Source organism: Paroedura picta, chromosome 17 (assembly GCF_049243985.1).
Source record: "Paroedura picta isolate Pp20150507F chromosome 17, Ppicta_v3.0, whole genome shotgun sequence".
NCBI classification, from domain to species: domain Eukaryota; kingdom Metazoa; phylum Chordata; class Lepidosauria; order Squamata; family Gekkonidae; genus Paroedura; species Paroedura picta.
The window spans coordinates 19230596-19251756 of record NC_135385.1 but is presented as its reverse complement, the minus strand read 5'-3'; the positions used below and the strand labels follow the sequence as shown (position 1 = coordinate 19251756).

Genomic DNA, 21161 nt, shown 5'->3' with positions numbered 1-21161 from the left:
TCTTACACCTCCCAGCAGGATATACTCAATAAAAGGTTTGGGGGATTGAGACCCACTCTGTGCCTGTATTAATATTAATGATTTTCATAAAATAGTGCGGTCATGGAGGAATGCCCAGGTACGACTGCTGTAAAAACCGTGTTAGAATTCCGGGGGAGAAAGGTCCAAGCAGAGTTTATCATATAATCGGCTTGTAAAATTGTCTGTCTAGTTTAAAACCAGGTCTTCAGCTGCATGGCGGACCCTGGCTGCCTCTTTCTCTTCCTGGCATACAGCGGCAGCGTTGGGCTTCAGAATTCCGTCCCTGACTGAGCCGGGGAGAATAATCCCTTTGACTCTTTGTAAAGCCCCGGTTGAGAGAGAAGACGCAAGAAGGAACCGTGAGCCGGTTCAAACCTTTTGCTCATATAACCAGTCCAATCAGGCCGGTTCATCGAGCGTTTTCTGCACAGACACGCATGGGGACGGCTTGAAAGCAGACTTCCCATGGAGAGTTTTCTTTTAAAATTTAGAATCTGCAGCCTCCTTGGCACAGCGGAACTTCACGTTCCGCTCCTGCCCAAGTGATCATATGATGAGGGACAGAGGGAGAACTCTAGCCTCTGTCCTTTTTTTCTCTAGCTGTAGAGAGAGGCATTCTTGTTTATTTTATTTTTATTTAAAAATATTGTTTAGATTTATTCCTCACTGCTCTCAGCAGTGCCAGCTTAGGCTGTATAACCCTAACCCCAACCCACATCCCCCAAGTATGTTTCTCCCTACCTAGGGTGGTGGTTGTTTCTGCTGTGGTGGCCAGAAGATGCTAACTTGTTATTTCTCATTCATTCATCCATCCATCCATCCATCCATCCATCCATTCATTCATTCATTCATTCATATTTAGATATGCCACCCACCCCTGAGGCTCAGGGTGGTTTTCTAGTTTGAAACTAGACAGAACATTTTACAAAAAATTATAGGTGACCTTTAATGCAAAATAAAGTCCTGAAATTTTGTGCAGTGAGCTTTCCCCTGACTTCCTTTTTGATAGTCTTAGGGGCAAGAGGGTGCTGGATCCAGGCATCACAGCAATGTGTTGCTTCAACTAACAATCAGGCACGGGTCCCCAGAGGCCTTGCTTAGAGGCAGTAGCGGCTTAGGATGTAGCCATTTATTTATTTTTAGATTTTTAGGCTGGCTTTCCCAGAGGGCTCGAGGCGGCTATGAGCTTTGGAGCTTTTCCCAGGGTCATCTACATAGCAGAGACAGAAGCAGAGAACCTGAGAAGGATCTATCAGACTAACTATGAATGTTCTGCCTAGCACAGACACGTCAAGGTGATTTTCAAGACCTTGGGGGCATCCTCACCGTAATGTAATAAATAAACAGTCTAGTGGTGGCTTCCAACATCAGTAAATAAATAAAACCCATAAAACATCCTATAAAAACAACTACAAATTATCACAATGAGACAGATGGCGAATCAGTCCTATAGGTGCCCTAACCCTCACCCCCCCCCTCCCCTTTCAGCCCAAGGGTCAGTTCTCTTATAGTAGGAGCTTGTAGGACCTGGGAGATGTTCCCTCACTTTGGGCATTTCTTTTCTTTTCCTCTTAATTTTTTATTTGACTTGTTTATTAATCGATTCGATTTATATACCGCTGTGTTTCCTGGGAGCCCGTGGCAGTTCACAGAATAAAACATTAAAATAGTTCAGATGGAGGCCGAGTCTTCTTCCACTAGGAGTTAGTGGGTGCAAGTCTAATAGACTCTAGTAGACTTTAATAGACTTTGGGAAGGGGTCCTTGATGGAAACACCAGGGGTCTACCCTGGCCTCAACCATATGCCTGGCGGAAGAGCTCCGTCTTACAGGCCCTGCGGAAAGCTGACAATTCCGACAGGGCCCTCAGCTCTTCCGGGAGCTCCTTCCACCAGGTTGGGGCAAGGACCTGGTGGAATGAGCTTGTCCATAACAGTGGGTGAAGGTAAGTCCTGCAAATGCAGTCCTTCTAGAGTAGATCCTTAAAAACAGAAGAGGCCGGGGGAAGAAAACTCCAGTCTATTGCTTGGCTTCCACAAGCCTTGTGGTTAACGGCCGGCCTCTTCTGGAGCTGGGCTGGCATCATTAGGGATTCCGGAGAACAAAACAAAAATGTTCTGGCGGGAAGAGAACCTCCTATAAGCTGAAGTTATTGTTGTTGCAAGATCAAACAGGCATGCTGACTCCAGCCAAGCTCCAAACAAAAAGACAAAGGAGTGTGCCAGAGGGGAAAAGAGGAGTGCGAAGCATAGGCTATATTTTTCTCAGATTTCAAGCCTAGCTTCTTGTGGGGGCACACAGATGTTCCTGGAGGCACGAAATGGGTTTTCATATAACATGTCTCCTTTGCTCCTCTGTTGGGTTTGGTAGAGTCTGTCAAATTAGCTCTCCCTCGTCCTTCTGACTGGTAAGAAAGACGTTGCTGCCCATGAGATGCTGCTGTGGGGCAGACGGGGGTAAAAGGCGGTCACGTCCGTGTCTCAGATTAACCTTTGGAAAAAACATAATGCATGAAAACAAGAAGAAGAAGAAAGGAGGAAGGAGGAAGAAGAAGAAGAAGAAGAAGAAGAAGAGTTGGTTCTTATATGCCGCTTTTCCCTACCCGAAGGAGGCTCAAAGCGGCTTACCTTCCCTATCTCCACAACAGACACCTGTGAGGGGGGTGAGGCTGAGAGAGCCCTGATATCACTGCTCAGTCATAACAGTTTTATCAGTGCCGTGGCGAGCCCAAGGTCACCCAACTGGCTGCATGTGGGGGAGTGCAGAATCGAACCTGGCATGCCAGATTAGAAGTCCACACTCCTAACCACTACACCAAACTGGCTCTCAAAGTTGGGGCTGGCAACAAGACCAAAAGTTGCAGCTCGGGACTGGTTGGTAGGTGACATAGTTGGTACCTTGGAGGTAAAGAGGACCCTACTAGACTGGTCTGACTCATCTTGTGGTAGACAGCCTTTAGGTGATGAGATAGAGTCCACGGAGAAGGTCTCGGCATGTCCAATAGAAGAATCTCAAGTAGTAGATGTTGTAGAATGCCTAGTAAAGTTGTAATCGAAGAGTTGATGTCTGGTTATGAATTACTTTATGCTGTGTTACTGGCCATTCAACTTGTGGACAGCTGAGCTTGGCTACTGAGTCTACTGGAGCAGAATCTAGGCATGTTGTGAACATACTATCTATCCTTAGAACTGGCCCTTGATGGAGGTTACAGGCTTGTGGCTTGTTGAGGTCTGGGAGTTTCCATATCAGCCACTGGAATTTTACGTCGCCTGTTTAAGGTACTTGTGATAGGAAAGAATACAAGCTGTGCTTTTAAAGTATTATGGCTCATGGGAACTGTAGTCCATGGGCTTCTGGAAAGCCATAATCTGACCACCTCTGTCATAGAGGGTACAATGCTATGCTGGAGGTTCATCCCAAAGGTCTCTTTTGACACAACGAAGGTGTCAGGAGATGATTCAAGGCCACCAGCCGCGTGCACAAAGAGTCTCTCATATGGGGTGACAGCCGTGAACAGTAATGTTTACAAACAGCTTGTATTTGTTATCCTGTGGCTAGTGCCAGCTCTCTCTGTGTGGGGTAGTGGAGGTGGTATTTGTGAGAGAGATTGTGTAATTCAAGAGAGGCAAAATCACTCCCTTTGCCATGCCAGAAGCAAGCCTGGCTTAGTGGTTTAATGAACCAGGCCTCTGCCTCCAGTTGTGGGCTCCCAGATGGAGCTGGAAATGGATAGAATTGCCAATATTTCCTTTGCACATGCCCATCTCTCCTGGTTCCCTTAGCACAATTCCTCCTTAAGAAAGACCATAAATAGGGCTTGGGCAGAGCCAGAGCTGTGGGAAGCCAAATTCTGGCCACGTTGTTGTCGTTCTCAGGTAAGGATTTATGTTACCCTGCACCCGGCATTGTGTGGACGACTGGACCGTGTCACTTAGCCACACAATGGGAATATTAATGACCAGAGAACCGTCGCAGAAAGCAACAAGAAACAATGAGCATAAAGGCTCGGATGCATTTTGAGTCATTTTGGTTGCGTTTGTGCTCAGGTGTTCCAACGCAAGCTCCCGTTTCTTCTTGGCCTCTTCTGATTTTAACACGGATCCACTTCCCAATACCAGTGGGGTCAGTCGTCCAGTTCGGAAAATGTATATCGCGAGCGATGTTAGTGGAAAACAGGCCAAGGGTTTAGGCCGTTCCTGAAACCAGGCCTCCCAGATTGTATGAATGAGTAGAAAAAGCACCGGTCCCCCCACAGATCCCAAAGGGACAACCCTGTTTACGCCGCTCCATTGTGAAAGTTGTTCATTCATTCCTACCCTTTGTCTTTTAGCCAGTTCCCAAGCCATGAGATTGACCGCCTTTGCTCCCTCAGGAGTTCTTGATGGTGGGGCATCAAATCCAAGACCCCTGTATTTATGCAATTCCCCCGATGGTGCACACTGGTAGTTGCTTTCAGTTGTGTTGGTGACACGCTTGCAGAGAACTCTGGAGCACAAACACTCTTCCTTCTTCTTTTGTGTGTGAGAGAGACCGAGAGCCACCATGTGTGTCAAGGCTCCGCACGCTTTTAGAGGGGCAAGAAACCTTCCAAATATATGGATTTAATCGTGCTGGAGACAGCTGTGAGCAAATTTGACGACTGCTGTGTGTTTTCATCATACAGTGCGCTAGCCGCTGGACGTGGGCCTAGTCTCAGAGGCACCCAGCTTTTCTACCAGGCCAAATCCTTGCTCACAAACACGCCTATTCCCCTTCTATAGGTACGGGAGGGAATTAAACTCTCTTCCAGAAGCACAAACTTGTCTTTATAGCAGTCAAGGCATTGTTCGTTTTCACAACCCGTCCCAGGAGTACGCCTGCTTGGAGCCAACGGCGCTGCGTTTCAGAGCTCAAAAATAGCAGAATTAAAAATAAAATAAAACAGGTAATGCAGTTCTGCGGCCCACGATGTCTCCGATACAATCAGAGCGGGTGAGGGAGTTAGACGGGGACGCTATTAATACCTTCCCTCCCTAAACACGATCACCAGAGCCAGTGTTTCCCCCAGTGCTGCCTGCCACGCAACTCTGCGGAAGGGAAGGGGACCTGCCCAGGAAAAGGGTGAGGGCCTAATCTTCTAGCCAGGGTGCCTGGCTGCTTATGGTCCAGATTGCTGCAAAGCAGCCGGACAGATTGTGGATGGTGTTGGGGTGGGCTAGGTTGACACATATATCTCCATTGGTTAGTTCTCAGAAGGCAAAAAGCTACATCCAATCAGTCGGTATCTTCCCACACAAGATGGTCTGCACTTTTTTTTTTTTAATCTCCAGGGCAGGCTTTCTCAACCAGGGCTCCATACCCTTTTGTAAAAAGACATTGTTGTGTGAATCGCCTCAAGAGAACGGGAGGAGGGAAGTAATATAAATGACCTCAGGTTCCTATTCTACCTCCTCTGTAACACCAGCCCATAATTCAGCCCAGTAATTGGTGAGCATTGACTTACCAACTTCTTGCAACCCACGCTCTAACCAAAAGCAACTCGGAGGCGTGGCTGGGGCGTCACTTGCCCATCCCAGCAGACCCCTCTACCTGATCCTGCTGAGGTGAGAGGGCGCCATTTTGGAACCCTTGAACCGAGCCGTTCAGTTGCACGCTGGGAGGTGGGGATGGCCATCCTTGGCAGCAATTCAACGAACAATCGCTCTGCTTATGATTTCCCTACACACACCTCTGCTGAGCTATAAATAGCACCTTTTCTCCCGTTCGGCCTTGATCCCATCAAGGCCTTACGTAATCCCTTGACGTTAGCTAGGATCTTAGGGTCGTCGGCGGGGTAGCTTCAGCACCCATATTTTTCTGCAAACACTCTGGTTTCTGCTGCTGGAATCGGGGGGTACAAATCAAGAGCTTCATGCATGGTCCAGTTTCCAATCACGACAGCCTTTTCACCCCCTCGGGGACTGGAAAGAGGAAACCGGCAGTTTTGCGTATGAAGCGACCTCTTGTCACAACGGGTTGGGTCGGTTGGCGCTGATGTCTCCCGAGGACGTCGACAGATTGCCTGGTGTGGAGAAGGCTGCCACGGAGAGTCTGGACCCCTGCCCATCATGGCTGGTGAGAGCCAGCTGGAGAACCGGGCAAGCTTCTGGCTAGAAGGGACAATGGAGGAGGGTAGGGTGCCGCCCGCTTGTAAAGGAAGGGACGTCCCGCCCTCCTTTTAAGAAGCCCTCCATTGTGTAAAGAGGCAACAGGCTCGTTTTAGACCTGTCTGTTTGAAGGAGAGTTGGCAAAACCTTCCATGCCAGAGCAACTTCTGACATTCCCGAATGACTCATCCTCCCTTGACCCTTTCCAGCCTGGCTTTCGGCCCAAATTATGGGACAGAGGCAGTTTTGGTGCTCTCTTGGGCCGCTCTTCGGAATGATAATGGGAAACCATCTTTCTCAGCCTTGTTCCACCTCTCAGTGGCTTCCGGGGCTGTGAATTGCACCATTTCCTCATGACGTGTGTGGGACAACTGGCCAGAACGTTTGAGCTGGCTCTCAATTTTGAGTCTCTCTTTCTCACTACATTGATTTCATAAACTAGCCACGGCCGGAGTGAACTTGGCCCTGCACTAGCAGTTGTGTGTTGACATTATGTCCCCTGCTATACAACATCTGCTTCAACATGTTGGAAGGTGGCTTCCATAACTTTGCAGACAAATGTCCCCAACGCCATCATGACGCTCGGCTCTTGATCTGTTAGCCCCCATTGCTTGAGAACAGCTGCGTGTCTCTCCAACCAGCACCTTGTAGCAGTGGTTGGGTGGATGGAGGCAAGCAGGAGCCACCTGGATCCTCAATAACCAGAGGCGATGCCATTGGCAAACCCATGGCGTCATTGGTAATCAGCCAGCTTGTGATTTCACGGAACAGGCTGAGCGCCTAGATATGCTGCTGAGATATCACCAAGCTTCTTTGCTCACTGGCTCTTTCCTTTGTGTTCCCTCAGGTCTTCCTCGCCTAAAATGACCCAGCAAATGAGAGACTTACAGCTCACTCAGTCTAGGAAGCAGGCGGGTCCTTCCTCCCCCAATGCCGCCAAGAGGTTGTACCGGAACCTGTCCGGGAAATTCCGCGTGAACTACATGTCCTTCGACGAGGGGAGCTTCACGGGGAGGAGCGAGAAGGAGAAGCTGCGGAAGTCTTACCTTGTGAGTGCCGTTCGTGGACCGTGAGATTTAAGAATCATAGAATCATAGAGTTGGAAGGGACCTCCTGGGTCATCTAGTCCAACCCCCTGCACTATGCAGGACACTCACAACCCTAGAATCATAGAATCATAGAATCATAGAGTTGGAAGGGGCCATAGAGGCCATCTAGTCATAGAATCATAGAATCATAGAACCATAGAGTTGGAAGGGGCCATACAGGCCATCTAGTCCAACCCCCTGCTCAACGCAGGATCATAGAATCATAGAATTCTAGAGTTGGAAGGGACCTCCTGGGTCATCTAGTCCAACCCCCTGCACTATGCAGGACATTCCCAACCCTCTCACTCATCCACTGTCACCTGCCACCCCCTAAGGACTGGACGGGATGCGCAAGGAATGTGCATCCCTCCCAGTGGAGTTAGACTTTGCTCTTCAGCTCTCTTGGAGGTTCTCCCAGCTCCAGCTTGGATTAGATGGAGAAGAATTGCCCAGTAAGAACTGTGATAAAACTTCCCACCATAGATAGGTTACAGAGGAGAGGAGACTGATTTGAGAGGGAATCCTAAGAGCACCGAGGCTGGCTTTTCTAGCCACAGGATGGCAACCGCTTCAGGTTCTGCCTTTCCGCCCCGGCGAATGTTTCACTTGGATTTATTGACTTACGAAATGTGTGTGCCACCCCTCCAGAGACGCTGCTCGAGGAGGCTTACAAAAAGGTCACGCGATAAAGCCATAAAGCAGCATACAAATCATAAAAAATGAACAAGTTCATTCAAAAAATGCCCAAGTGCAACGCATTTAGCAGCCTCAAACGAGTCCCATAAGGCTGTTCTCAGGCTCGAAGCGGATTGTAACCATTTTTTAAGAATGAAAAACTCAGGCAAAAAGGTTACCTTGGCCCAGAACCTAAAAGAGTTGGGTAAATGCCAGAGCAATCTCCAGGAGAAGGGTAGATGGAGGGAGGGAGGGAGGGAGGGAGGGAGGGAGGGAGGGAAGGAAGGAAGGAAGGAAGGAAGGAAGGAAGGAAGGAAGGAAGGAAGGAAGGAAGGAAGGAAGGAAGGAAGGAAGGAAGGAAACTGACCAGTCCTCGGAAGGAAGGAAGGAAGGAAGGAAGGAAGGAAGGAAGGAAGGAAGGAAGGAAGGAAGGAAGGAAGGAAGGAAGGAAACTGACCAGTCCTCGGAAGGAAGGAAGGAAGGAAGGAAGGAAGGAAGGAAGGAAGGAAGGAAACTGACCAGTCCTCGGAAGGAAGGAAGGAAGGAAGGAAGGAAGGAAGGAAGGAAGGAAGGAAGGAAGGAAGGAAGGAAGGAAGGAAGGAAGGAAGGAAGGAAGGAAACTGACCAGTCCTCGGAAGGAAGGAAGGAAGGAAGGAAGGAAGGAAGGAAGGAAGGAAGGAAGGAAGGAAGGAAGGAAGGAAGGAAACTGACCAGTCCTCGGAAGGAAGGAAGGAAGGAAGGAAGGAAGGAAGGAAGGAAGGAAGGAAGGAAGGAAGGAAGGAAGGAAGGAAGGAAGGAAGGATGGATGGATGGATGGATGGATGGATGGATGGATGGATGGATGGGCATACATTCTGTGTAGGTTGAAAGGCAGCTACAGCGTCATTGTGAGTGCTTAACATAGTGCTGATCCGCACGACGCAGAACTCGGCAGCTGCTTCTCTCCACAGTTCCAAGGCAATGCCGCACTCTTCGAGGCCGTCGAGCTGCAGGACCTCGATAAAGTGCAGGACTTGCTCCGGCAGTACAGCCTGGAAGAGCTGGACCTGAACACGCCCAACAGCGAAGGCCTCCTGCCCCTGGACATCGCCATCATGACCAACAACGCCCCCATCGCCAAGACGCTGCTGCTGGCGGGGGCCAAGGAGAGTCCGCACTGTAAGTTGCCATTCGGGGGGGCCCGGCTTCCAAGCTTGGCCTTGTGGTTCCCGGATAGCAATTCTCTCTTCTTTGCCTCTCCTTGGTTTTATCCTCACAATGGCCCTGTGAGGCTGAGAGAGGGTGACCGGAGCAGGGTCACCAGCAAGTGTCTGTGCGGCAGAATGGAGATTTATTTGGACCTGCAGCTCCCAAAGCCCTGTCCAGCACTCCAACCACCACACCACCCTGGCTGCTGGTTTAGGTTTATGTATCCTCCTTTCTTCCCCAAAATGGCCCACGATGCGAAAAATAGGAATATGGTAGAAAAACGGGTCAGGGGTGTGTGTACCTGAATCAGCTCCGCAGGGCGGCTTCCGGCTTGGCTCAGCCCTTGCTGTTTGAAGTGTCCAAACTTGCCTGATCAGGTGAAGTGAAACGCAAAGATGCAGAAGTGACTCCATCTCACGTCTGGCCACCAGCTCAGAGCATCAGGGAAGTCCGGCCAGCCTTTGGGTCGGGAAAATAATACCCCTTTCTTCCAGCGGAGGGTTTCCTGCGAATGGGAGAGCATAAGAGGGGAGTGACTTTGAATCAGTATTTATTAGCACTCTGTCCTGAGAGATGGGGATTTTTCTCCTCCCACCTGCTTTCAGACTCACACAGACACGCTAAATAGATTGCGCTGGATCCGGCCTCGGGGGGGGGGATCTCTTGCTTGCTGGGTGGCCCACCCAGCCAGGAGCCACAGGCCTAGCTGGCCGGGGCCGCAGTGAAAGGAGCTAGTGAACTTTGAAAGAGGAGCGTATGTCTTTGTCGTCTGGCCATCGGAGCTGGGCAAGCCCAGAAGTTCCACTGAGAGCAAGCAGCGTGTGTGCACTTTTCCTCCTCTTGTTCTGAACCCTTGTTGGCGCAGGATTCTCTTGCGCAGGGCACGTGCTGCTGTGTACAGCACTGGCTTTTCAGACAGCAGACCCTCGAGGGCAAGTTATATGACCGGCCAACCTGTCACAGGGATGCTTAGCAGCAGATGGCTGAATTCCCTGGCGGCAGCTGCAGTGGCCCTTGTAGATCCATGGCTGCCCGCCACAGGCCACTAACATTAGGGCAAACAGAGGTGTGAGCCTCCAGTCGGTGCAAGAAACTTATTTTGGTGTCCCTGACACTGGAGCGGAGGGTAGGAAGGCTCCCCTGTCTTTAGGGACCAGAAACAGAGAATGGGGATCACCAAATTTCATTGTATGTGGTCTTCTAGGAAGGTATTCTATCAGGCCGGAGGCAAAACTGCAGAATGCCGTCTGCATGCTGACTGTCAGGTTCGTTTTGAACGGGCAGGTGCCTTTTGATGCCTTCCGCAAACGTGTCCTGGCCATAGAGAGGACTAGGTTAGAAAACCTCAGATTTCCTGAAGACTGTGGACCGGACTGAATTTCTTGATCCGCAGTAAAACCAAGTGAGGATCGCTAGCCTGCAGGAGCAATTGTGGGTGTAACCTGGAGGCTTTTTATCTCAAGTTTGGGGCGAGGACTGTGCTTCTTGAGTTTGCGAGGGTTTTCCAGCAGATCTCCTCAGTCAAAAAAGCACAGAAGGATCCTTTCTGGGGGTGTGTTTTCTTCTTCCTCTGTGCTTGTGCCTCATCTTCACCGTTTCTTTCCTTTTCTCCCTTCCGCAGTCATCAGTCTGGAGAGCCGGGCATTACACCTGTCGACGCTGGTCCGGGAAGCCGAGCAGCGGGTCAGTGATCTCACCGCTCAGGTGGTGAACGAGGTGCCTCACGCCGACGGCTCGGAGAAGGAGAAGCAGCTGAAGTCCTGGGAGTGGCACTATCGGCTTTACAAGCGCATGAGTGCTGGCTTTGAGCATGCCCGTGAGTCTCTGGTGGGAATACACCCAACCCCCTTCCACCCAAGTAGATCAGGGGAAGGGATAAGGCGTGTGTTGCCTCTGCAGGGTGGTTGGGATGGGAAACCTTGGCCGATTCTGCACTTACTTTGTTTATTCCGCTGTGCATCCTGCTGAATTCAGATCGATTTGAACTCAGGTCTTCCTCTATCCCCCCCTCCCCCATTGAAACAGAAAAGTGTTCTGCATGTGATTAGGGAAGCTCAGAAAGAGGGTGGGGAGCCAAGTGCAGCAGGAGCTTCTTTCTTTATTTTCTTGGGGCCGGGGAGAGGATTGGAGACAGCAGAGGAAGGGGAATACATTTTTCAAATATCGAGGATTATATACACTCCAGGATATTGCGGGGGAAAGGCCCCAGTCCGCTATAATAAAGATATGTCGGTCTCAAAGATGCCTGTATGTCTTTGCTGTAGCAGACTGCCCCGGCTGCCCCTCTAGCTCTTCCATCCCGTTTGCTTTTTATCCCTGCTGCCACCTCTCCAGCTTCACTTGGTCACGTCAGAGACTGCAGGCTCCTAGGGCCAGTTTTTTCCTTTTTCCTCATGATGGACATGGTGGGCAGGGTGAGCTCACATTGGTTCATCTAATGGAAGGAGAAGAAGACCTCCTAGAAGTCTGCAGTGGGTCACATGCCGGAGAAGAGGGGTCAAAGTTTGCAATAGCTGAAGTGCGTTGATCTTTGGTCATAATAAGGAACTCAACCCAGCTCCCCGTGTCAGGACAGGTTAATCATTTGGTGTTCGGTAGGATCAGACTCGGAGGGCTCCGAGCAATAGTAGGAGAAAGCAACCCTGCTCTCCCTTTAAGCCGTGTGATATTTTTTTTAAGGGAAAAATCCTTCCTAACAGGCACAGTGAGTTCTTAAGCATGAAGGCCGGCCCAGCTGCCGAGCCTTGCTGAAAGAAACATGCCTGTGTCGCCAATCTGCTCTATCTGACTGCGCAGCCCCATTTGAAACCATGTCTAATGCTGCGGGGGAAATGCAGGAAACTCAGCCTGTTATTCTACCTCTAGCCCTGATTCCGTCTCCCTGACGCAGGCACTGCAGATAGCGTTCAATAGGAGTCTTTTTGTAAAGGAGGCCAGACAGAGTCTTTCTGCCTCCCCTCTTGGGACTGTCTCCATGCATGTGAGAAACCAGACTGAAGAATCATTCCTGCAGCATGGGCCCTCCTTCCCTTGGACATGTCCCCACTGATGCTTCTGCTGTCTGTTCACAGGGGTTCCCGATCCACCCACAAACGTTCACCTGTCCGTGGCCAGCAGCACTTCCGTGGAAGTTGCCTTCCAGGAGCCTCTGAGCGTCAACTCGGCTGTGGTCACCAAATACAAAGGTAATGCTGCGGCTCACCGAGGGCAATGTTGCCCGAACTTTTCATTGATCTTTGTCCCTCATGGGCCGGAAATCCTGTCCTGCAGAGTTCTACTTATGTACTAATTTGTCATGCACCCCTTGAGAGTCAACGAGAAAGGGAGGTTGTAAGTGAAGACAATGAATAGTGTCCAAGTTTCTAATGTGTATAGGCAGCTGCTGAAGATAATAAAAAGGACAGTAGTGTCAGTGCCCAAGCAGACTCTTGGTTGAAGAAATCTCTTTATTGCAAGGATTAGCAAAACAGGTACATGGGGCTCTTTGCTAAAACTGAAGTTTGCAGAAGCCTGTCTAATTACATGGCTGTCCCAAATAAATAAATAAATATACAATATAATATAATTCAATGTCCCCATGCCCAAGTCTGCCAAAGTGAGAGCAATAAAACAAACTGCCCAAGACACACCAAGAGAGTGGTCCCTGCCATTCAAGGTCAGGATGACCAGGAGACTCTTTGGAAAATTCACTGCAAGCCTCCCCAGGACTGGAAAGTCAAAATAGCAAAGTTCACAAGACGTTTCCCAGCAGCCCCTGCAGTTTGCCCAAGCACAACTCCATAACGGTAGCAAATAAACAGCACAGTAGCATACATGATAAATGCAACGCAGATCACTAAAACGTCATGGCAAGAACGTGGGAAAACAGGCTCTCGACACAACGTTGATGGGGGAGTCCGAAACCAGCATTTCGTATTTAGTTCAGCTGTCTGTCCCATCACGTGACAGTTTATTGAATGTCAGGTTTTAATTTCTTTATCAACAAGCTTCCAGCCCTCATGGTTGTAGGCACAGGATGACGATTTCTGCCTCAAAAACACCAGGCCATGCCTCTATTGAGGTTCCAGTGACAGGACCTTCCCCCCTTCTACACACCGTTTCATGCCTGTGCATTTCCCCAAGTTCCCAAATGATGGGCAAGCCCCAGATCCCGCCTCTCTCTCCCCCTCGTCATTGATCGTGTCCCCTCCTCACTGACAGTATAGTTCTAATTTTGTATTTGAAGTCACGTTTGAAAACAGAGTTGCTCTGTCTTCTCTCCAGTTGCCTAAAACAGTATAAAGAAGTGACTGGACTGGCCACTGAAACACCTGCGCAAAAACGTTTGCCTTCTCCTTGACTAGTCCAGCTCTGTTGGCTGAATCCCTCTCCCTGCTTTGCCAGCGGGCGCTGCTCTGGAGTTTTTGCAGATTTCCTGAGTAACGGGGTCAGGAAAGACGTCAGAACGGTTCTTATCGGTGTCCAGTTCAGGCCCATCTTCTAGCCAATGTGGGGTGGTGGTTAAGAGTGGCAGCATCTAATCTGGCAAGCCGGGTTTGATTCCCTGCTCCTCCACCTGCAGCACTCTGGGTGGCCTTGGGCTCCTCACAGCCCTGATAGTGCTGTTCTCACTGAGCAGTGCTGGCTCTCACCGAGCAGTGCTCCTCTCAGCCCCACCTTTGTCCCAGGGAGAGGAAGGGAAGGTGGTTGGAAGCCCCTTTGAGACCCCTTTAGGCAGCAAAAAGCGGGGTATAAATACCCGCTCTTCTTCTTCTTCTTCTTCTTCTTCTTCTTCTTCTTCTTCTCCTTCTCCTTCTCCTTCTCCTTCTCCTTCTTGCTGCTGCCGTTTGGACCCCCTGCCAAAAAACGTGTTTCTTTTTCATTTTAACACCTGCTCCGCCCCGCGTAGATTTCCCATCCGCTGAAGCCCCTGTGCATCCTGTCATAACGTCGGCTCCCAGAAGAATGTCCCCTTTTCCAGTCCCCACCAAATCCTGCCGCTTAATCTACTTTGTTGATTTCCCCACTCCCCTCCCTCCGGGGGGCTTTGTTTGGTCCACCTGTTCTGGGCTGTCTTTTATCTCCGGGTTCATCAGCCTGCCTGCTCCTCCATCTCACTGCCGGCCCTGCATGGACGACGGATGCCTTCTCTGCCAAGGACCCGCCCGGGTCCGAGCGCCTCCTTGGCCAACGGCATTGCAAGTTCAGCTGTGGTGGGGGTTGAAAATGGGAAAGGTGTGCCCCATTGCAGCTCCTCCATTCGGTTGACACCCCCCCACACCCTCCAGCTCTTCCATTCCTTTATTTTTTTCTCAGACATTTTTCCAGCCTGCACAGCTGGCCCCGCTGTCGCTGGTTCTTCAGTTTCACCGTCAATCCCCTCGCAGCAGCTGGTCCGTCCCTGGCAGCCCAGCTCCCTAATCTCGCCCTGTCGGCCTGCCAAGCGCTACCTCCTTCCCTGTGCCGATGAAAGAGCCACGGTTACTGACAGCGTGGCTGTGCTTCTCTCTTTGTCTGCAGTCGAGTGGAGCGGCTCCCCCGCTTTCTCCCCGCTGCTGGGCGAGGTGGTGATCGACAAGCTGAGAAACCTACGCGTCACCATCCGTGGCCTCGTCTCGGTGAGTGAGGGGCTGCTCCGGAGGCGTGGACACCCTCCCTCTCCTCCTGGCGGCCTGGCGTCGAGTTGCCGGAATCTCAGCCCATGCTGCAGGGACCCATCAAGTCGCACGCGGGCGTTCCCAGGCAATTTCCAGCCTCCTTTCCTTCCTCCGTGTAGGGCAGATTCCAATGAGTAGCCGTGTTGGTCTGAAGTAGCACAACAAAACCAGAGTCCAGTCGCACCTTTAAGGCCAACCAAGGTTTATTCAGGGCGTGAGCTTTCGAGGGCAAGCACTCGAAAATCCCAAAACAGGATGGATTTTTGCTCTATTTTCCCTGTCATGTACTCTGAGGAAGAGTGCTTGCACTCGAAAGCTCACGCCCTGAATAAAGCTTTGTTGGTCTTAAGGGTGCCCCTGGACTCTGGTTTTATTGTATTCTGTACAGGGATTGGACTTCCTTGTGCATCTCTAGGGTTCCCAAGAGGGCCATCAGGAAATGGGGCACTAAACTGGTGAGTGTTGGCAGGGATTGCAGACCCAAGCAGGGAACTGAGGACACCACACACACACACACACACACACACACACTTCTGTCTTCTCCTCTGCCCCTTTTCTCCTTTGGACCATGGCTAAGAGCAGTCGGCCTGCAAAATTCTTCCTCCAACTTAACCGTACATTCAAATGAGTAGCCGTGTTGGTCTGAAGGAGCCCAATAAAATCCGAGTCCAGTAGCACCTTTAAGACCGACGAAGAGTGCTTGCCCTCAAAAGCTCACGCCTTGAATAGATCTTGGTTGGTCGCAAAGGTGCTACTGGACTCTGATTTTATTGTCCAACGTCAACAGTTCTTCCTCCGGCATCTGTTTCATGGGGTGAGCGAACCTGCAAAGCGGTCGAATCCTCAGGCAGGCTGCTTATCCCAGCATTCTAGGGCTGCTGCAGAACAGACATCCCAGGTCGGAAGATGCCAGGGACGAACTGCGGGGCATTTTGCCTGCACAGCACCACTGAGTGAAGGCCTGCGGGGTTTGGGGTTTCCATTTCTCTCTTGTCCCTTTTCGAGCACATGCTAAATGAGAGACCCCTTGGCCTCACCGTCCTGAAGGCGCTTGAATCGCCCCTGGTCACGAAACGCAAAGTGCAGCGGGCATCCCCGCTTGGCCATGCGGTGTGTGGTCAGAACGGCTAAGTATCCTGAGGCGGGAAGCTCTGTGCCATGGAGGAAACAGAGGAGAAGAACTCAGGAAGCCGTGTGGCCTGTGGGTTTTGTGCTCTGTGCCATTCCCCCCTCCCTGCCGCCGTCCCCTGGCACTCTTCCCCACTCCCACCCTCAGCCTATAAATCAGAAGTCGGTTCACCCTGACTGCCGCCACCTGCAAAGATGAAACCCTCTCCTCCAGCCCCATGGCTAATTGGAGACGAGAAGCACTGACTCCCCACCAGCCCACAAGTGCGTGGAAGTCCCGGGCGGCCGGGGCCTGCCCCCTGCCCCTGCCGTTTTATTGCTCTGGGAACGACGGGACCCACGCTGCCTGTCAGCTGTCCCTTCCCCGTTGTGCGGAGGACGGCTCCCAGAAGGACATGCATTTGGAAGAAACCGGCCATCAGCGAGCCTGATTGCCCCTCGTCCCCTGTCCTTTCACGAGCGCCGAAAAGAAGGCCCGGCCTTATTGCCAGTGGAAATGTTTTCGAAGCCCTTTGTGGAACAGCAGCCGACTGATTGCTCGGCAGGCTTTAGGCGGGCTCTTACGTGGCATTTTGATTTCGGCCACGGGGGAACACCATGGAAATATGAAGCTGGGCTGATGGGAACAGTCCAACTTGGCCTTTCGATGGGGGTAGTTGGGAGGGTCTCTGGCGTGGCTTAGTGGGCTGAGATCTCAGCCCGTTGGCTCCTTTGTAGTGCAGCGTTATTTCTCCAGGAGCTGAGCAAAAAGAAAATGGCGCGCGATGGGTTAATTTCCTGCACACCCATTTGGATGGCCCTGAAGTTAATCTGGCTTGGCTCGTGGCTAGAACTTGGCCCTGGGAAGGCCCGGGTGATGACTTCATTACCGCGCGCCTCCGGGAGCTGGAAGCCTCAGACCCTGCTGGGGCCTTCCTCGCCCGGACTGAACTCTGCTTCACCTCTTGTGAGTGTTGCAGAACGGGCAGCCCAGCAAGGAGGGTCCAGTTGGCCGCAGGAAGGCCACCGCAGGGTCTTGGGCCTCCAGACCCTGGCTCGTAGCAATGACGTCAACCCAGCAGAATTCGCGTTACCGGAATCGTTTTGGACCAACTATGGATTCTTCCCAGTCTGAGGTTTCAAGTTGTTGATAAATCCACCGGAGCTGTCCTCTTGAAGTCCACTAAAGAATCTGTTCCAAAATTCTTTGACTCAAACGTGGACAGAAGGAGTTGTTGGAGAGTCATCCCCCATTCCATCACACCTACTGGGCTTCTTTGCTGCAATAGTTGATCATGGAGAACATCAGGGAGATGGGCAACCGAAAGCACCTGGGGGTGGACCGCCAGGTTGTCCTACATCTCTGTTCAATTTTCTCCCTTGTCCTTTCCCCGCAGGGCACTGCTTACTATGTCCGAGTGTTTGCCTACAACATGAAGGGTTGGGGACCTCCTCAGATTTCGACGCCGCCCTTCGCTATTCCCTCCAGTAAGTGTGGGTGTTAAGAAGAGTTGCGTGAGCCTTGAGGCTGGTTCTGGGATGTTAATTTCATGGCCTCCATGAGTGGTCCTGTGTCATCTGGATCCAACAGAACCGCAATCGCACCCGTGTAGGAAGGCCTCCCTTCTTTTGTGAAAAGTACCTGGTCCAAAGAGAACTATATTTGGGAGAGATTTGAGTGGGGCAGTGGCCGTAAGGAGAATCCGTGCCGCCTAGGACGACAAATCCACTTTGAATGGGGTTGGGGTTGGGTTGGCATCATTCTAGCTGCTTTGCGCTGTATCTTGGGGCCGGGTAGAACATGCATGCCTTCTTGCACATATTAAAGAAGCCCCCTGCCCACACACACACACACACACACACACACACACACAAAATCACCAGCTTTTGTCACGTAAAAGTGTGAGGCACCTCCCTGGGTGTTTTGAAAAGCACCTAAAAACAGCACTAGGCCTCAGTCACAGCTAATAGAGCTGATCTTTCCATGGAAAACAGCGGCATGGCACTCTTTTCCACTCAAACCCTCAGCCTATAAATCAGAACTTACAATTAATGTAAGTTGATGTAAAAGAGCTGGTTTCTCACCCACAGACACACGCTTTTGCACGTGCCGTTCGGTAGTTCTGCCGCCCGTAACTAAGAAGCAAGGGGAAGAGGTTGTGTTTGTTTGTCGAGGCAAGGTGGATTCTCGCTGTGGCTCCGCGGACTTAAGAGAACGCAGAGAGGCTAGATTTTCTTTGTTCACTGTGGTTTGTCTTCTCCTCCTGCTGGTGGCAGCCGTGAAATCCCACCCTCCTGGCAGGCAGTGGCTACTCCTGTGGCCTGTGCTTGTCGAAGGCGGTTTGCACCTCTTAAGCCTGAGTGGGTGCCCTAACAGAAAAGGAACATGAGACATGGAAGCATAACCCAAGGGCTCTTCACTTTAGATGCCTGTCTTCCTCCTAAACAAGGGCCCCAGCAAGAGAGGTTCATTTTAGGGACGATGATGATGTAATTGGGAGGACGGCCGGACTACGATTAAGGCTCTCATGACCCATGTTCATCTGCCTACCAGCTCAGAACATCTTTCTTGCTTGTGTTGGTGGAAGAGCTTTGGCCTGGGGAATGTGAAATGCCTTCATAATCCAGGAGGACATTGGCATGGGCTCTGGGCTGGTGAGGGCCATGAATTGCAAGGGACTCCTGATGCATTGTGCTGCCTTTTTTTTTTTATCGCCTTCCCGTTCAGACTGGAGAGAATATGACGGGCGGGCCCCTCGGCGAAGGGGGCAAGCGGAGGCTTTAGACCACCTCCTCACCCAGGTGAAGACGGTGCACCAGCACTGCGTGTGTCACGGTGAGTCCCAGGGGTGGCTGCTGAGGCTGGCTGGGCGCCTGCAGCTGGACGATCTCTAGATTCAGCGGGAAGGGACAATACTAAGCCAAAGCTAGCACGGAGGGCATTGGCTGATCAGCTCGAAAAGCAAGAGAATGAGAAGCAGCTCTGAAAAAGACTCCTGCCTGGGAGCGGTAGGGAAAGGGGGAAGAATGCTAATGCTCCAGGCATAAGGGGGATGCTTGGGAGGGAGAGAAGGAAGGAAGGAAGGAAGGAAGGAAGGAAGGAAGGAAGGAAGGAAGGAAGGAAGGAAGGAAGGAGGGAGGGAGGGAGGGAGGGAGGGAGGGAGGGAGGGAGGGAGGGAGGGAAGGAAACTGACCAGTCCTAGGAAGGAAGGAAGGAAGGAAGGAAGGAAGGAAGGAAGGAAGGAAGGAAGGAAGGAAGGAAGGAAGGAAACTGACCAGTCCTAGGAAGGAAGGAAGGAAGGAAGGAAGGAAGGAAGGAAGGAAGGAAGGAAGGAAGGAAGGAAGGAAACTGACCAGTCCTAGGAAGGAAGGAAGGAAGGAAGGAAGGAAGGAAGGAAGGAAGGAAGGAAGGAAGGAAGGAAGGAAGGAAGGAAGGAAGGAAACTTTGCCTCAGGTTTCAAGAAGGGGGAGCCGATACGATCAGGGTGCCTGTCCGACTCCAGCTTTCTGCTCCCGTTTGACTCTCCTTGGGATGGTCCAGCTGCCACCTCTTTGGGGATTTTCTCCGTCTTTTAGATTAGACTAATAACGCCGTCCCTCACAGGGTTTTTAAGATGAACGTAATTATAGAAACGCAAAGCACAATTAAAGTAATCTCTGTGCCTTATACTCTTATCTTCATAAACAAGCACACATCCATATGCGTTATAGATTAAAAACTCGTCTTTGCTTGTTTCCTTTCTGCAAGACCTTTATAACTACCCCCGTCGGAGGAGGCGGGTCTAACCGCGCAATCCTAAACAGAGTCATGCCCTTCGGATTCAGCTGATCGGGCGTGACTTTGCTTAGTTGTTGCAGAGTCAAGTGAGAAACCCATCCCAAAAGCTGCAAAGAGTCTCCAGAGGTTGCATGGCTGAACTAGAGAGCCAAACAAGCCATGGGGAGAGAAACCACAGGCTCCCAGAGGAAGAATGTACGGGGAAAGTAGACGCTTGCGGGGAAAGAAGAGCTGAAATGCAGGAGACTGAAGCAAAGAAAAGTCAAGGAGGAATGGGGCGTGTGGGGAGGGGGGACTCACACAAAGCCCAGGAACTGAAGGATCTCTTTGACAGTAGGCAGGATGCGTGCCAAGGTCTTGATTTTGAATAGCCAGTCGAGTCTGCGCCTTCTGGTCTCTGCGATACGCAGACAAACTTTGACAAAAACCAGCGCGTTCTTTCCCAGCACCTCCAGCCAGATGGTTCGAGTTGCGTGTACATCCTTATGACAGTTTTCTTCAGGCTTCTCTGGGGTCCACCCTGGTTCTGAGGCCTGCGCGTTTTGTGAAAGGGGATGGCCTGGTGAATGGTGATGGGGTGGCGGCCGTATGAACAACCACTTCTGAGAGCTGTCTCTGCTTCCCAGAATCCTGCAAGAATCAGCCACAGAGCAGGAAACACTCTGTCTCCAAGAGCCTCAAGTATCTCTTCCATCCTGGGAGCAAATTCTTAAAAACGCTGAAAAGGTAAGAAGGATGATGAGGAAGCAGGCAGAGAAGAACTGTGAACTGTCCCTACCATCGTTGCATGCCTGCCCTACTTACTTGATGAGTGTCCTGGGTGGGAGGGTAAGGGGAACCGCTCCTTCACTTCCACTTAAGTATTTCATTCCACTGATTCTTTGGGCTTCCCACCATGCTGGACAAGCGGTGCCTTTTCTTTCCTCCCAGGGGTCTGTATCTGGCATCCATATTCTACAAAGATGACCACATTCTGATGACGCATGAGGATCAGATCCCCGTGGTGGAGATAGACGACACCTACTCTTGCCTGCTCATGCAGGACTTCCTCTGGTTCACCAAGGTGACTCTTTACGTGGTGGGACTGTAAAAGCGGGTTCATACCCAAGGTCCATTTTGTCAGTGTCCTGGACAACCCGATGTCTTCCAGGACATTCCACAAGCAAGGCATAAGGCCAGCGATGTCATTGTTCCCAGAAACACACCATTGCTCCTCCCCACCACCACAGCAGTCTTAGTCAAAAGCACTCAGCCTCCGAAGGCAGTTCTTGTCTTTGCCATCTCTACCTTCCACGCATGTGTCTCATTCTCCTTTGAAGTCATCTAAAAACATTGCCCTTTCCTATATCTTGAAAACTGGTGGATCACCGTAGTTAATTAGAATCATAGATTTGGAAGGGCCATCCAGGTCATCTAGCCCAACCAGGTCATCTAGCTCAAGGCAGGATGATCCTAAAGGAGCCAGGATAAGGATCTGATCAGCCGCTGCTTGAAGACGCCAGTGAGCGGGAGCTGCCCATGAAGAAGTACTTCCTTTCACCTGT

The 21161-nt window shown here is 51.1% G+C and overlaps 1 protein-coding gene across 25 annotated transcripts in view; it reads left to right on the top strand.

Annotated features, from left to right (window-relative positions):
* LOC143827135 (ankyrin repeat and fibronectin type-III domain-containing protein 1-like) overlaps positions 1 to 21161 on the top strand; it is a 258996-nt gene that overhangs the window by 223703 nt on the left and 14132 nt on the right. For all 25 annotated transcript variants that reach the window (XM_077316436.1, XM_077316429.1, XM_077316438.1 and 22 more), the window contains 9 exons: positions 6993 to 7194; positions 8859 to 9066; positions 10718 to 10912; positions 12168 to 12281; positions 14596 to 14693; positions 17237 to 17327; positions 18568 to 18675; positions 20244 to 20343; positions 20548 to 20680. In XM_077316436.1, the coding sequence (XP_077172551.1) occupies positions 6993 to 7194; positions 8859 to 9066; positions 10718 to 10912; positions 12168 to 12281; positions 14596 to 14693; positions 17237 to 17327; positions 18568 to 18675; positions 20244 to 20343; positions 20548 to 20680 (1249 nt within the window). The remainder of the gene's footprint in view (positions 1 to 6992; positions 7195 to 8858; positions 9067 to 10717; positions 10913 to 12167; positions 12282 to 14595; positions 14694 to 17236; positions 17328 to 18567; positions 18676 to 20243; positions 20344 to 20547; positions 20681 to 21161) is intronic.